Source organism: Antennarius striatus, chromosome 20, assembly GCF_040054535.1.
Source record: "Antennarius striatus isolate MH-2024 chromosome 20, ASM4005453v1, whole genome shotgun sequence".
In the NCBI taxonomy this organism is placed as follows: Eukaryota; Metazoa; Chordata; class Actinopteri; order Lophiiformes; family Antennariidae; genus Antennarius; species Antennarius striatus.
The window spans coordinates 14,575,234-14,590,540 of NC_090795.1; the positions used below are offsets into that span (position 1 = coordinate 14,575,234).

General features: G+C 39.4%; 1 protein-coding gene across 2 annotated transcripts; it reads left to right on the forward strand.

The window, feature by feature from the left end:
• The first annotated feature begins 1,696 nt into the window (after nt 1-1,696).
• Nucleotides 1,697-13,074, forward strand: LOC137614181 (leukocyte elastase inhibitor A-like). 2 transcript variants are annotated; one of them, XM_068343811.1, is made up of 10 exons: nt 1,697-1,797; nt 4,428-4,609; nt 6,313-6,402; nt 7,879-8,004; nt 8,467-8,584; nt 9,101-9,243; nt 9,479-9,556; nt 10,985-11,074; nt 11,153-11,330; nt 11,634-13,073. In XM_068343811.1, exons 2-10 carry the CDS (start codon nt 4,433-4,435, stop codon nt 11,858-11,860), a joined length of 1,227 nt encoding a protein of 408 aa, XP_068199912.1. In that variant the 5' UTR covers nt 1,697-1,797; nt 4,428-4,432; the 3' UTR covers nt 11,861-13,073. The 2 variants fall into 2 exon arrangements, with proteins under 2 accessions (XP_068199912.1, XP_068199915.1); XM_068343814.1 differs by lacking the exon at nt 1,697-1,797 and adding an exon at nt 3,787-3,843 and having other exon boundaries at nt 11,634-13,074.
• The last annotated feature ends 2,233 nt before the right edge of the window (nt 13,075-15,307 follow it).

Genomic DNA, 15,307 nt, shown 5'->3' on the forward strand with positions numbered 1-15,307 from the left:
TTTCAATCACATATATGACCTCATTTTGAAAGGAAAAACATATATAAAAAATATGTACAGTAATGGGTAAATCAAAACTTATTCAAATAAAAATTTCTTCCATTTGTAAGGTAATTTGGCTCAGGTTTCATTACGGTGATAAGAAGGCAGATTCAGCAGACGTTAAATATTCAAAGATAATTCTATTTTTCTATTTTGTTAATTTACAGTGGTCCCATTAAATAAATGAATCAAGGGTAACAACGAAATAAAACAATCATTCTTCGATTGAACTAATCCAGAGGTTGTCAACCAATGGCACTGGAGCTACATGTGGCTCTTTAGCACCACCTAGTGGCTCCCCAGAGCTTTTTCAAATTAAGGTTTTTAAATTTTTTTTAAATTTTATACCCTATTATAATCCCCGAAGGGGATTATAATAGGGTATAAAACGTTTTATAGGGTATAAAACGCACACTCTAGTTTTTGTGTTAGTCAATCACACGCATGCATATTAGTGTTTACAGGCTCCTGTAATTCAACCCCACAAAAGGGGGCCTCTAAGCATGCAATTGGAGGTAGAGTGGTGGGTAGCCCTTTTGTGGAGCGCCCAATTAAGCAGCTGTCATGATGACAGTAGGTTGGTAACGTAGGTTTGGGTGTTTGCTTCACCTGAAGCAAGCACTGGCCCACTGCTGCACTATAGGTGGCCTGTCGAGTTTGAAGCGTGCTTCAGTGATCGAGGTAGCTTCGCTACCTACCCATTTCAAATACTCCGAGCTTTGGAAATCTCTTGAGGTGCTGCAATCCCTGTGCTCTTCCGGTTTTGAAACGGACTGATTAAAGCCTTTTGATTTTGTGACACTTTGACTCTCGTGACTGGTTCCTTTGGAGACCGTAACAGAAAGTACCAGAACCTGCCTCTGAAAGAGCAAAAGAGCTTGAACCTGAATCTGATTCCAATCCTGAACCTGAATCAGTCCCAGAGCCTGATCCTGTCCTGAAACACAGACCTGAACCTTCTCTACAACCCCACTGACTGATCGATGGTGCCCCCAGCTTAATCAGGTCCCGGTGACAGGGCAGTGGCATCCAGTAATATGTAGACTGGAAGGGGTATGGTCCTGAGCAGGATTCACTTTGTCAAAACATGGGGGTGTAATCACTCAACAGGCCTAATTCTTTTTCAGGTTAATGGTATGCCCTATGAACCTAAACTCCAAACAGTTGAAGAAGATTCATATTTAATACACTCTTGGACATGGAACACTCAATATTCCACAATGTGGAAGATGAAGATGATAGTTACGCAAGGACATCCCAGAATAACAACATTTCCATTGATGGTTTACGGACTGTTCGTGCGGACAAGGATGGTACCGGAAGTGGTAAGAGGAAACGTGGAGGTCTTGTCTTGTTCTCTTGGATGACATTGAACTCTTGGCCGTTGGGATCCGTCCCTATTTTATTCTGCGTGAGTTCTCGTTTGTCCTGATGATGGTTATTTACACCCCTGTCTGCTAACCCCACATTGCAATGAGGAGGACTAATGGAAGCTAGGACACTTATGGTGTCATATAGATTATTTCCATATAACCCTTCATGCTTATTCATATACACAAACACACCTTATGAAACTGGTAGAACTGCTCTCCATAAAGCTTGTTGGCAACACTGTGGGCAAATGGAATGTCTTCCTTGTTGAACAAAGCCAGCGTAGAAATTATAATCTTGATCGATCTGTGGTTTCAGACACCACAAGCACAAGAACAGCAGGCAACAAAGACACAAAACCAGCGACACATGAAGAACAACACGGTATGATGTCATAAATTATTAGTTTCATGTACAATTTAACTTTTACATTATGTGTGATGCATGGGAAACTCTGTACGTCTAAAACTGGTTTTGGATGAAGAAATCCAGAAGGATAGGATGGTCAGCGTTCAGCTGTCCACCGGGAGATAGAGAGCAAGAGAGAGAGAGAGACAGACAGACAGAAATAGAGGGGGGTAGAACTGAGGAAGCCTTCAGAATGTTAGTGCAGACTAAACACATGCAAAAGAGAAAGCAGTCAGGAAACCATTGGATGGGCTGTCACAATGAAAATGGATACGGACATATACAAACAATGACAAAGCAAATCTAATCAGAACAAATGTATACAAATGTCAAGTTGTCATTACTTTGCATTCAGTCCTTGTATGTTATCAATGCAGGTGCTGAAGTTTGGGTCGACAATAGTTGCCCTTGTTCTGAAAGTTGTAATGAAGAGTCATCTTCTGTTGATTGAAATTTATAACTGCCGAGTAAGATTAGCAAAGACGACATTCACAGTGTTGCCAACAGGCTGCGTTGAGAGCAGTCCTACCTGTTTCATGAGGTGTGTTTGTCTCCATCAGTGTGTATGAATGGTCTTGAAAAAAAATCCATGTAAATCTGTTGCTCTGCACAAGTTTTCTTGATTACATTAACCTGATAATTTTGAAGGGATATATACGATTTGTGTTAATTCTTTAAAAGATTTGATGAATTTACATTCAAATGTTTTCTGTCTGGGCTTGATCGTTTGTCTGAAAAAGATTCAATCTACATCTGTGACCCCACCAAGGGGTGCTCAACTCCATCATTTGTACAACTAAGCTAAGGCCCCATCCACACGATAACGGATTTTTAAAAACACAACTTTTTTGTTGAGTTTACTCCTTCCGTCCACACGACAACGCAGATATCCGGAACGAAAATGCAACTTTTTAAAAACGCTGGCCGAGGTGGATTTTTAAAAAAACGCTGGGTCTGCGTTGTCGTGTGGACGGAGTATCCCCGGGACTTTTTAAAAACGCTGACGTCTTGCCTGAGACAAAAACCGCTGTGACGTCTTATTTATGGGCCCCTGTGTTGTGACAACAAAACTATTATCTATTGGATAAAAATTTGACTCAATACTGCCACCACATGGTTTGGCATGCTTATAGCCGTCTTCGAAAACGAACTGGTGCGTTTACGTGTGGACGGAGATTTTTTTGAAAACGCTGTCGTGTGGACGCGAATCGTTTTCGATGCGTTTTTAAAAAGTTGTGTTTTTTTAAAAATCCGTCATCGTGTGGACGGGGCCTAAGCTCAGCTAAAAAAATACCAAACAACACTTCCCTTCAAAGTATCTATGTAGGTCATGCCTAATAAAGGAACATAATTGGGACAAGGAATAACTTGTAATAAGTTGTGACAATAATTGTCACAAGTGTATAAATTTTATTTTCATAATAGTGAATAAATATACTGGTTGGCAACCCAAGCAAACAAATGTCTCATGCGGGTAGCAGGAGATAGAAATTTGACATATCAAAAGTGACAGTGATTGGGTCTCACAATAAATGGTTATTTGTAATGTTTAAATTTTCAGAATGTGCTTGTACTATTTTGGACCAAGCAACAACGATTGAAACAATCTGAAGTTCTTGTGATTTTGAAGTTTCTGTTCCTTTCCGGCCCATTTGGGAATAGATTGTCTTCCATGTAGCCCCTGAGCTAAAAGGTTTGTAACAACCCTGATCTACGGTGTTACTAAAAATGTGCACAGTACAAATCTATTCAAATTGCACCAAGAATTAGGAATACCACAAAATAACATCAAACAATCCCTGCATCTCTTACCTGTCTTAGTTTACTGTAAAAGTCAGGGTTACAAGTTGTGTCTTGAGGTTAAAAAAATGCTTTAATAAACATAGCAACTGTCACAAGACTTGTGGCAAAGTCATGGGTGTGTCTTTCACAAGCTGCACGAATACCTAAACCTGGTGTATCAGAGTATAAAATCACTTCATCTTCACTTGACTGAATCTTCTTGGCGAAGAACATTTGTCAGTGAGTAAAAATCTCCACTGTCATTACTTGATTTTGATATTAACAGTGACAGAAGATATCAGAAAAGAGGCAGGCTTTAAGCATTTAGCATATTTTAATCTATGCATTTGTACCCAGTTCACAAAGGCAAGAATGTTTGAATATATAAGAATATTTAACTTTTATTTAAAGTCTGGGTTGATTTCAATGAAACAATCAGTGAAAACAATGTTGGCAAGGGAAAGTGGTAATTTTGTCTGCATGCCTGGAAAAGCATAGGTTCATAGGAGCACACTTCAGAAGCAGAGGTGAGAGGGAGCATTCTAGAGGTTTGAACAAACTACTTAATGTTAAAAGTCTCCTGAGTGGTGGAGTCATCATAGAAAGACTTTGTGCCACCTTAATAATAGATACAGTGTTGGATTAAGTCTATTATCCATCATCCATCCATACTGTATCCAAACAGAAGAGTTGTGTTCAATATTCAATTTAGTGTTTACTGAACCAAACAGACACTCATTGTGACTCTACATTACATTTCTCGTGTAAGAGATAGAGAGGGATTATAATGTGCTGATTAGTGTCCTGTTCTCCTTTCTCTGCAGAAATAATGGATTCACCCTCCCCTCTGTCCGAGGCCAACACCACCTTCGCTCTGGCTTTGTTAAAAAAGCTGAGTGGAGACAATAAGTTCGGGAATGTCTTCTTCTCTCCTTTTAGTATCTCTTCAGCCCTGGCTATGGTGATGCTGGGTGCCAGAGGCAACACAAAAGTACAGATGTCAGAGGTACAACACACAGTCACACAGATATACACACAGAGATATATATTCATCGCACCAAAGAACCAGTTCTGAAGTGAACACAAACATTCAGACAACAGACAACTGCTCATACTGTAGCTGATGAGAGTCAGTGTATCTGGTTCTTTGATAGATTTATGTGATCCGAATGAAAAAAGGGCCATGACTCCTGGTTTCTGTTCAGTCATGTTTTGTTAGCTGACTGCCTAAACATGCACAAATTCTTTCTGTCCTGTAGAGCAGGGATGGGCAAACGTTTGACTCATTGCAACACTTTGCCCAAACTTAATCAGTGGACACAAGAGTTGGGTTCTTCCAGGAATGTAATAAACTAACAATACTGAAGTCCCCTAGCTCGTATAACGTTAACAAGTTTTCCAACTGGATACAGAACATGATTAAGCTGCAGCATTTACTTACATGGAGCTTCCTGACGAAAAATGCATTCATTGAAGGAAAATAACACCCGGATCAGGTTTTTCTTTTTTCACTATACAGTAATCCCTTGTGGATTCACACATCAACACGCGTGGCTTCACCTTATCGCGGATTTTCAGTAGGTAGTCATATGATACCGTACGCGCATTCTATTGGCTGAAGGCATCCGGAAGTGCGCTGTATTCCGTGAGTCTCGGAACGCAGCAGCGCACTTCTGTCAGACCCAACAGTTTATGAGTGTGTGAAAAGGTAATACAGATGGAAGGTGGTTTGATATTAGTATGGGGAGGGTTCATAAACATTTAAATTACCATAAAGGAAAATAGTTTGTCGCTATATCACAGATTTTTATTTTTGTGGGTGGTCCCTGGAAAGCATTAACCGCGAGTAACGAGGGATCACTGTACACTGGATAATGTGACAAGTGACACTGACAATTTTACTCCAAGGTAGAGTCATTTTCTCAGTAATACAAGTTGTCTCACTGAATTTTTCCTTTCAGGGATTCCATGGGCAAAAACTCCTCTCATTACCCCCCCCCCCCCCCCCAGCAAAATTAGGAGCTGAACAGTGTTTTTTTTATTATGTTCCAACTTTCATCCAGTGAATATAGCTTAAAGGACTTTTTAAAGGTCTTTTCTGTTAAATGTACAGGCTGTATCATTGACAGTCAGTTCTACACAGCAAGTCACAGTCATGCATGACAAGCTGATTTTTCAAACATACCTTGCCTCTCCAGACACAAGAGACAATCTGTCTACCATGTAGACTGTCTGAGAGACTGATCAATCGCTCAGTACACAAGGACTTGACTTGGGAACCAAAAAGTGGCCAGCTGGAGAGGTGCCAATTCACTTCCATAGACTTGGCACTCTGTCTACTTTTCTTCACTTTAGTTCACTCATGTTTACAAGACTTTAAACAGCAAAGTCAAAAATGTGAAGTAGAGAGTAATGCACCACACTCCAGCAAAGGTTGATGTGTGTGGAGTGCGCTTTGTAATGGGAAAACACTGGCATTACAGGAAAAAGATAAAATGAATGATGTTTGGCTGGCCCATGAGAGATCTAGAGCAGAAGTTATGGTGGACGTGTGACTGGAGTGTTACTTTATAGCACAGAATCATAACAAAACTCACATCAAGGCATTTCTTGTCTGGCACTCTTGGTATAGTGAGGAAGTGTGTGACTGTGAGTTTCATGTTAAAACTAGCAGTGATCTGAATGAAGAGAAACCTTCTGCACCCCCAGGTCCTCTCCTTCGCTGATGTAGTGAAACCGATGCAGCCATGTCAGATGCAGACAAAGATGCAGACAACGATGTCACAACCACAGCCTGAGGTACTAAAAAAAGACATACTGACTAATGATAAGGCTTGGTGGTTTGATGTGGAGGGTTGTTGACAGAGTGCTTCACACTGAATTTACTACAGCTGTACAAAAACGTCCCCATGAGTTCTCTTACATCAATGCTAACTGTAGCAGGATTTGGTCCGGCTTTTGTCTTACGATGTTGTTCTTTCCAAAACATGCTGAGATCTCACAAAAACAAATTAAACCCTTCAGGAATGTGGTTGGTTTTGACAAAGTTTAAATGAAATTGTATTCCATCTATCCATCTTCAATCGCTTATCTGGTGCCGGGTCGTGGGGGCAACAATCTCAGCAGGGAGGTCCATACTTCCCTCAGCCCAGACACCTCTTCCACCTCTCCTGGATGGATCCCGAGGCATTCCCTGGCCAACCGAAAGACACAGTCTCTGTTCGCCAAGGGAGACTCTACCAGGAGCTTAAAGCCCCTGACAATATAGCTCCTGCGATCATTCGGACACTCAAAGTCAGTGTTTCCAAAATAGGTTTTATGAGCATTAACAAGCAGACAAATTTTTTTTTAACTTGTTTATTATGGTGGTTCCTCTCAGCTCTCTCATTTTGATCCATCTAAACTCTTAGAATATTAAGCCAAACGGTAAGCAACAAAAAAACTTGCTGCCTCCAACAGAAAGAAGACAGAAAAGGTCAAGCTGTGAAAAATAATGACTGCATATAAATTTTTTGGTCTCTATTTTTACTTGACAGGAATTTAATTGTTTAATCAAATAAACAGGTAAATGAACAACATTTTAGGTCTCCAAACATACAACATAAACCTTGTTTTATTGATTTATTTTAGCTATGAATCTATTTCACAAATGTTTTCACAAAGAAGATGCAAGGCTACAGCATGGTATCTGTTCACATTATGCATAAATGTGCACAAACAAACAATAGTTTGTGGCATCATAACATAGTATTGTCCTTTGTGGGTCACTGGTTTTGCGTGTTTGTCACATGCTCTTCTTGTTAGATTAATGTATAAATGTATCCCATATGTACTCGTTTTCATTTTTGGACCAATAGAGGTTTTGTGTGTGAGTGTCTTGCTCTGCACTGAGTTATGTTTAGGTAGGGGTCAAAAAGATCACAGCTGAGGTAGCAGCTGACGACTAGTTTAAGATGTATACCTTGACCTGCTGAAAATAAGACATTACCATAAAAGGAAGAGGTTACTCTTGTGACATTATACCATACATGGTGCATTGCTAATAATTTTGTCCCCCATCCTTTAGGACACATTGTAAACAGGGACTGCCCAAATGAAATAAAAGCAGAGGTTTCGGCAGAGACATGTTGAGAACGGGGTGGAGATCTGTAACTAAGCACATCTCTGTCCGTTCTCCTTACTGTTGTCTTTTCCTTTTTGTGTGAGTTTTTTCAATGTTCTAGGTTGTTTGAACCTGACGCTTCTTCTGTCTGCTTGTGGTGTCTGAAACTACAGATCGATCAGGATTTTATCAACACTAGCTTCTTTGACCTGCTGACAGCGCTCAGCAAGGAAGGTGTTCCGTATACCCTCAGCGTTGCCAACAGGCTTTATGGGGAGAAATCGTACGAGTTTCTGGAGGTGTGTTTGTGTGCATGAGTGTGTATGAGTGGTTATGGGAAAAAAATCCTTCCAATAAACCATTAAGCACCAACCTGTAATTCTGCAGCATTTTTCCAGGTTACATTCAACTAAAAGTGTTTGAAGGAATATACTGTATGTAATTAATTTGACAAGGATTTAATGAATTGTTTGGTTATATTCAAATGTTTTCTTTCTTAGTTGTTGAAATTTTAAGGCTTCAAAATTTCCCTTAAATGATTAAGTATTTGCAGTACATTTGACTGTTAAATCACATCCTGATGTGCAGCTGCGCTACTAACCTGTGACCTGTGTGAGGTAATAACAATCAACCCTCAGCCAGTCAGTTTAAAGACATGTTCAATTTGATTCAGAATTGATTTATCTCCAGGTGTACTTTTGTTTCCTGATGTAGGTATGTATTTGTGATCTGATAGTCAAATGTGCTGTTTCTTATTTCAGAAATATTTAGGAGACAGCTTAAAATTCTACAAAGCTGAACTCAAGCCTGTGGACTTCAAGAATGGAGCTGATGGAGCCAGGATCGAGATCAACACCTGGGTGGAGGAGAAGACACAAGGTAAGATTCACATGGACATATTTTAATTCACTCATTAGTACAGTTAATATACTGGAATCTGAAGTAAGCGTGTTAAAACAGTAGCTACTAGTTTCACCCCATGACCTTCCTTCCATTGTTACATGAATCTGAATACAGAAATGATTCACAGGAAAATTACACATATTACAGTATGAAATAATTTGTACATCATTATTTCTTTTTCTCAATTTTACATTATTTTCATTTTAGTTTTGTTGTTCCAGAAGTCTCAATGAGTTGTTTTGTTTTAATTTCTCTGTATTCATCAATAAATTCATGTTAAAAACAAGGTCGAGAAGTTATAAGCTTGCACAGTGGACCTCCCCTAAACCTCTAGGAACATAAACAAGTAACAGAAAATAGAAAACAAAATTAAAAAACCTCAGTTAACATCATTGCTATATTGTGACACAATTTTAGAGAAATGAAAAGCTACCAGTAGGAAGCAAACAACAAGAAAAGACAAACTAGAAACTGTTCATCTCTATCCGCCAGAAAAAATCAAGGACTTACTTCCCGAAGGTATGTTGACCCAACAGACGAAGCTTGTGCTGGTCAATGCCATCTACTTTAAAAGCCTCTGGGACAAGAAATTTATGGAGATCGATACCAAAGAGGCTGAGTTTAAAGTGAATAAGGTAACACCACACAGTGACAGCACTGGACGGACACACAGTAACAAAAGACATGAAGTGATTTTACACATTGTTTCATACAGCATTGAACTATTTTTGGAATCAGAGGCATCCTATAACATTCTGTAGCTCACAGCAGGAAGCACAAATAAACCACTGACGATAACCCAAGATGTAGAAACGCCATTTATCCTCATAACACTGAAGACATTATAAATGATTTTGCTTTAATCCGTAGAATAACACCAAGGCGGTGAAGATGATGGCTCAAAAAAGTAGTTTTTCCGTCAGCGACATTCCTGAGGCAAGGTGTCAGGTAATGTCCTTATTTATTATTTATTATTTACTTTTTATTTCTTGCAAGATGCGTTTGTCCAGGTTCATTTGCCACGTCATTTAGTTTAACATTTTGTGAACAAACAATTAAAACCTGAGTACAGATTGATTCCATAAAAAATTGAAACCACCAGATAGAAGTTGGTGATGTTTCTTTTTTTTTCCCGCTAAAATGAAATATATAGCAGTGGCTATTGATGTTGCCTCACAGAAAGAAAGTCCCCCTGTATCATTTCTGTATGGAGATTACATGCTGTCCCCATGTCTGTGTGGGTTCTCTTCTGGTTGTCTGGCTCCAACCCACCAAAAACATGCAATAATTGTGAATTGCCCACAGGCATGAATATGAGTGTGACTGTTAGTTTGTCTTTCACGTGACCCTGCAACAAAGTGGAAATTTGTCCAAAGTGACATTATCACTGGGAAACAGCTCCTTTTCATCTGTTTTCAACATGGCTGCTCTTAGATAGCTTGTCATATATGTATTAGCATGTAGTACATATATTAACAGTATTAGTATTAACAAGTAAACACTGACAAATCAGGTAGAGAGTTGTTTCAGCTTTCACTGTAAACAGACTGTAATTTCCACCTTTCCTGGAAGCTGCAGCTTCATTGTCAACTTTCCAGTTGAAGAATCAGAACTTCATGCAGGACGCGAACACCTGCAGACCTCTCTGCAGGGGCAAATCTGCCCAAGAGAACAACTGTGAGCATGTACTGTGATTGGTCCATGATTCATTCCCTTTCTTTGAACAGTTATTTAAATTAAAAAACAAACAAACTATTAATCCCCGAAGGCAAATTAAGACTTCACTCTACACACAGTTTAGTAGTTACATGCATCTACAGTATATAGTGTGTACAGGCCCGTAACGCACACACACAAGGGACCTGTGGGCATGCAGGTGAGGGGGAGGTAGAGTGGCAGGCAGCTCCGTCGTGGTGCGCCTCCAATGAGCAACTTGTAAAGGGGATGGCACCTTGCTCAAGGGCGCCTTGCTCAAGGGCGCCTCGGCAGTGCTTCAGAGGTGAGCTGACACCTCCTACCAGCAGCTCACACTCCGGGTGTTTTTTTGGGGCGGGAGCGGGAATTGAAACACCAATCTTAGAACATTGGACGACCCACTCTACTGCCTGTTTTGCCACTGAGCCACTGCCGCCCCTATGGCAGTCAACAGACTTGTTGCACAACGCTCCCTTCATGAGTTGAGAAAAGGGACTGCATGCTCAATTTGTGTTCTCTCTGGAGGGCCAATTATAACACAATTAAAGACATAAGGCATGGGCCAAATAAAATCCGACCGTAGACCATGATTGGCCAAAAACCTCAACAGAATGAAGGTGTAGGAAAATGAATGAATTCAGATTATATGAAATTAACTTAAATAAGAACCTTTCTTTGCAGGTCCTGGAGATGCCTTATAAAAATGAAGACCTCAGCATGATCATATTTCTGCCCTATGAGATTGAGGATGACACCACAGGCTTAGAGAGGGTAGGATGTGTATACACACAATTTCAAGAAATACACATTTTCAAGCAGACATACTAATAGATTTTGTATCCACACCAGCTGGAAGAGATGCTGAACTATGAGAGATTCATGAAGTGGACTCGTCCAAACAACAGTCATAGGCTGATTGAAGTAAACCTGCCTCGATTCAAGATTACAGAAATGTATGGCTTGAATGAGAAGCTGAGGAGCATGGAAATGACAGATGCTTTTGATGAGTCACGGAGTGACTTCTCAGGTAAGGCATATAACATGAATGTATAAGTTGGATACACAAGAACACAACATAACTGAAACAGAAAATAAATTAAAAAATTTCTCAGTGAAATTCAATCACTGTTAGTTGTTGCCATAGACAGTGTTTTGCGAGAAAAACAAAGATTCCAAAGAAAGGTGTTGAAAAAATATCACCAGGACTGTCAAGAAATTAGAAATATACAGAGACGTCTTATCATGATCAGTTACGCTAAAATCCATGTAACCTGTGTTACTGGTTTAGTGTGGATGAGCAATTAACTGATTGTTTCTCCTTTTCTAATAGGTATGTCCTCTGCCAACGACCTGGTATTGTCAAATGTCATCCATCAGTGCTTCCTGGAAGTAAATGAGGAAGGAACCGAGGCTGCTGCTGCCACTGCTGCTGTCATGAGAGTACGATCTTTAAGGATTCCGGCCAGATTTGTAGCAGACCATCCCTTCCTGTTCTTTATCAGGCATACGAAAACCAACAGCATTCTCTTTGCTGGGAGATGCTGCTCCCCTGAGTGAACAAAGTTGTACGTCTTTTGTTCTTGGATGGATTACAACAAGTTGGTCCCAGGGTAGCAATTTAAACAAGGTCTCAAATTCCCAGTACATCAGATCAGGATCCAGTGTTCTTCCTCTTCTCCATTCAGCTTGTCCCGTTAGGGGTCACCATAGCGTGTCATCTTTATCCATGTCAGCCTATCTTCTGCATCCTCCTTTCACCCCTTCTCATGTTTTTCTCACTACATCCATCCACCTTGGCTTTTTAGTGTCTTGTGGTTGTATTGGATCATTTTAAAGCAATCCTCTGTTACCCAGTGTTAACTATGGTTTTGGCTGCTTTAGGTCTGTTTCTGGTAGCTTTGTTTTGGCCGTTTTGCATGAAGTCATTATTGTTTTTGTAGTGTTCTCTGGACACTTGGACCCGGGCCCTATTATTAACATACTTTTTCAGTAATCCATCACTGCCCGTAGACCTTGAGTCTTTAAATGCTTATAGTGGTGTTAGGATAGGGGTTGTGGCCGCTCTGGAGTTAATCATTGTTCTTGTTTTACATGGATCATTTTATACCAATGGTTCTTCATACAATACTATTCCTTTCACTATCGTCTTACCATATGTATAGCTTGTAACATGAAACTGTCTTCCACATCCTGACCATGTTTAAGCCTACTTCCTACATATCTATTTCTGTATAGTTATTAATGATGTTTCAACCTTCATATGAAACTGACGATCATTAGCACCTGTTTGGTATAAAGGGTTAAACTTACATGTGATTATGATTCTTCAAACTCCACATGTGCAAATATTCCAAGGAGACCTATGCTGTTATGAAAGGTGGACACACTACACATTGATTACATTTTTTTATGCTCACTTTGCTTTTTTCAGATCATTAAAATTATTCATAAATGTAAAATTTATAAAAGCATTCATTCTATACAGAATTCTATACAGAACTGTCTTAAAACTTCCAAGGATTTTTTTCTGTCTTGACATTATTGACCATCTGATCTCCATGCCTCCTCGTCCTTTTTTCCATTGACCTGTGGGATATTCAGTTATCTGTAACTGCCCTATATGTCAACCATTCTTTCTTCTGGTAAGTCCACCCCACCGTTCTGATCGCCTCCCCTATCCCTGCCAGTTTTCCAAGCAAAAACCCAATGTCTTTACCAAGGTTATAATCGTTAACGAAAACTATCGAAATAACGAAAACTAAATGTGTAAAAATATTTTCGTTAACTGAAATAAAAATAAAAACGAGGCTTTGCAAAAAAACGACAACTAACTGAAACTGTATTGTGTGTTTACAAAACTAACTAAGACAAACTGAAATGATTGAGAAAATTTGCTTGGTTTTCGTCTTTGTCAGTGTATCAATCCATCGGGCGGCATGGCGGCGAAAGTAGGGAGAAAGCGCCAGAGTCCTATTTGGGAATATTTTGAATATGACTGTGTCTCAGACAAGAGTAAGTGCCTTGTAGTGGAACATGATAAAATATGTGGAACCTTTCTGGGGGGGGAAATTCCACGAATCTTAAAGTCCATTTGAAAAGCGCACAAAAGAAGGCTCACCTAGCTTACCTTGAGCAAGTAAGGGAGAACGCCCAGCCTCCTTCCCCTGAAACAGAAGCTAACCCCAGGCCAGGCAGCACGATGCAGCCCGACACAACTACTGTTAGGAGTCAGATAGCTTAACTTAATGAGGTACTGGGTTTTGAGTTTTTCATGTTTTTGTTTTAGAAAGATACTACTTGCATCTCACTTAAGAAACAGAACACATATTGCACTTAACTTTTTTAATCTCTGACAAATATCCCTTACTACCAAAAAAGACTAAAACAAAGACTAAAACTAATAAAAACTAAACTAAAACTAAGCATTTTCAAAAACTAAAAACTAAACTAAACTAGCAAACTAGCATTAAAAACTAATTAAAACTAAACTGAAATTGAAAACAAAGAGTTACAACTAAATAAAAATAAAAACTAATGAAAAATCCCAAACTATTATAACCTTGGTCTTTACTAGAGGTCTTTGTTGGGTGGATAAATTCCGTTGACAGCACCGCGACATAATTTGTCTGTGTCATCATCTATTTATTGACAATCAAGTCCTTTCAAACTTCTAAAAAAGAACTACTCAGCAGATTGGCTCGTATGAAGTGGCTCCTGTTTATGACCTTCATTATCTTAATGATTAATGATATCTTTGAAGTTCGTCAACGGCCACTATTGTCACTGGCACTGGCAATAACCATCAAGGGTGGCAGCCATGTGAATCCAGGCAATGGAATGCGAACAGCACTGACCACATATCACAGACGTATGAAGCTGAGGCAACACCAACCATCACCAGAGCTGAAGAAGCCTCTTGGGTGAGATGCTGAAACATCCTCAGGAAACTTTCTACAAATCCAGTTGATCTGATTTAATGCGTTTGGATGTCCGATTGTTAAGGTACTTTGACTCAGGTGTCATGACGATGATGGTAAGGGAGATTCAGCAGACAGGTTTGATTCCAAAGTGTTGTTTTGTTTTTTTTAACTGGTCCCCTTTTAATAAAGAACTCAAGAAAAACACAAGAAAAATAGCAAAGGTAAGGCAGAAGTACAACACACACAAAAACTGTATTCAGAAAGAAACTCAAGAAAAACACAATAAAACAAGTATTATTAAATTTGAATAACTCAACTCTAATGCAATACTACTCAGGTAGACGACATAATTGTCTCTTCTACATCCATGTTCAACCTTTGTGGGTCACGGGTGTTGCTGGAGCCTATCCCAGCAGGCTCTGGGCAAGAGGCAGTGTATGCTCCGGGCACATCATCAGCTCTTTGCGACCTAATCTTATCTTGATTATAAATCTTTCATAATAGTTATTATTTACTAAATACAATGTTTATTTTGCTTTGAGATAGACAGTTTGAAAACTTAAAAAACGATATTTGTCTCACCTAATGATTAAATAATAACAGGGTGTCAACAAAAAGAGCAAAGTTACAATAAAATGTAGAATGGAGAGTGTTTGTGGTGTGGGGCACATAGTGAACAAGTCATCACTCCAACCATACACATGTATTTTCACCTGACAAGTGGTTGCTCATGGCAAAAAATGAAAATTGTTGATACAATAATGTTAAAATAGTTTGGTTTAGTTTGTATACAGTATTGTAAATTAAAGATACAGTACTCGGAAATATACTGTGTTTACAGGGTATATGGCAATTTGAAACATCTAAAAAATCTAAAAGGTAGGCTACACTCTCATTCATTCATTCATTCATTCATTCATTCATTCATTCATTCATTCATTATCCCAGGGTTAGGGTTATCCCTAACTCTAACCCTAATTTACGGGGAAAGGGGGGGCGGGGGGCACTCCGAGATTGACGCTCATTACTGCATTACGGCCTTGTATAGCGTGACGTGTGGAACTCGAGTGAACGTTGTGATCTG

Bases quoted from the DNA above. Each gene is read 5' to 3' on its own strand.
- LOC137614181 (XM_068343811.1), top strand. From the start codon at position 4,433: ATGGATTCACCCTCCCCTCTGTCCGAGGCCAACACCACCTTCGCTCTG. The intron at 4,610-6,312 runs GTACAACACACA...CTGCACCCCCAG, and splicing joins CAAAAGTACAGATGTCAGAG to GTCCTCTCCTTCGCTGATGT. The intron at 8,585-9,100 runs GTAAGATTCACA...TCTATCCGCCAG, and splicing joins GGTGGAGGAGAAGACACAAG to AAAAAATCAAGGACTTACTT.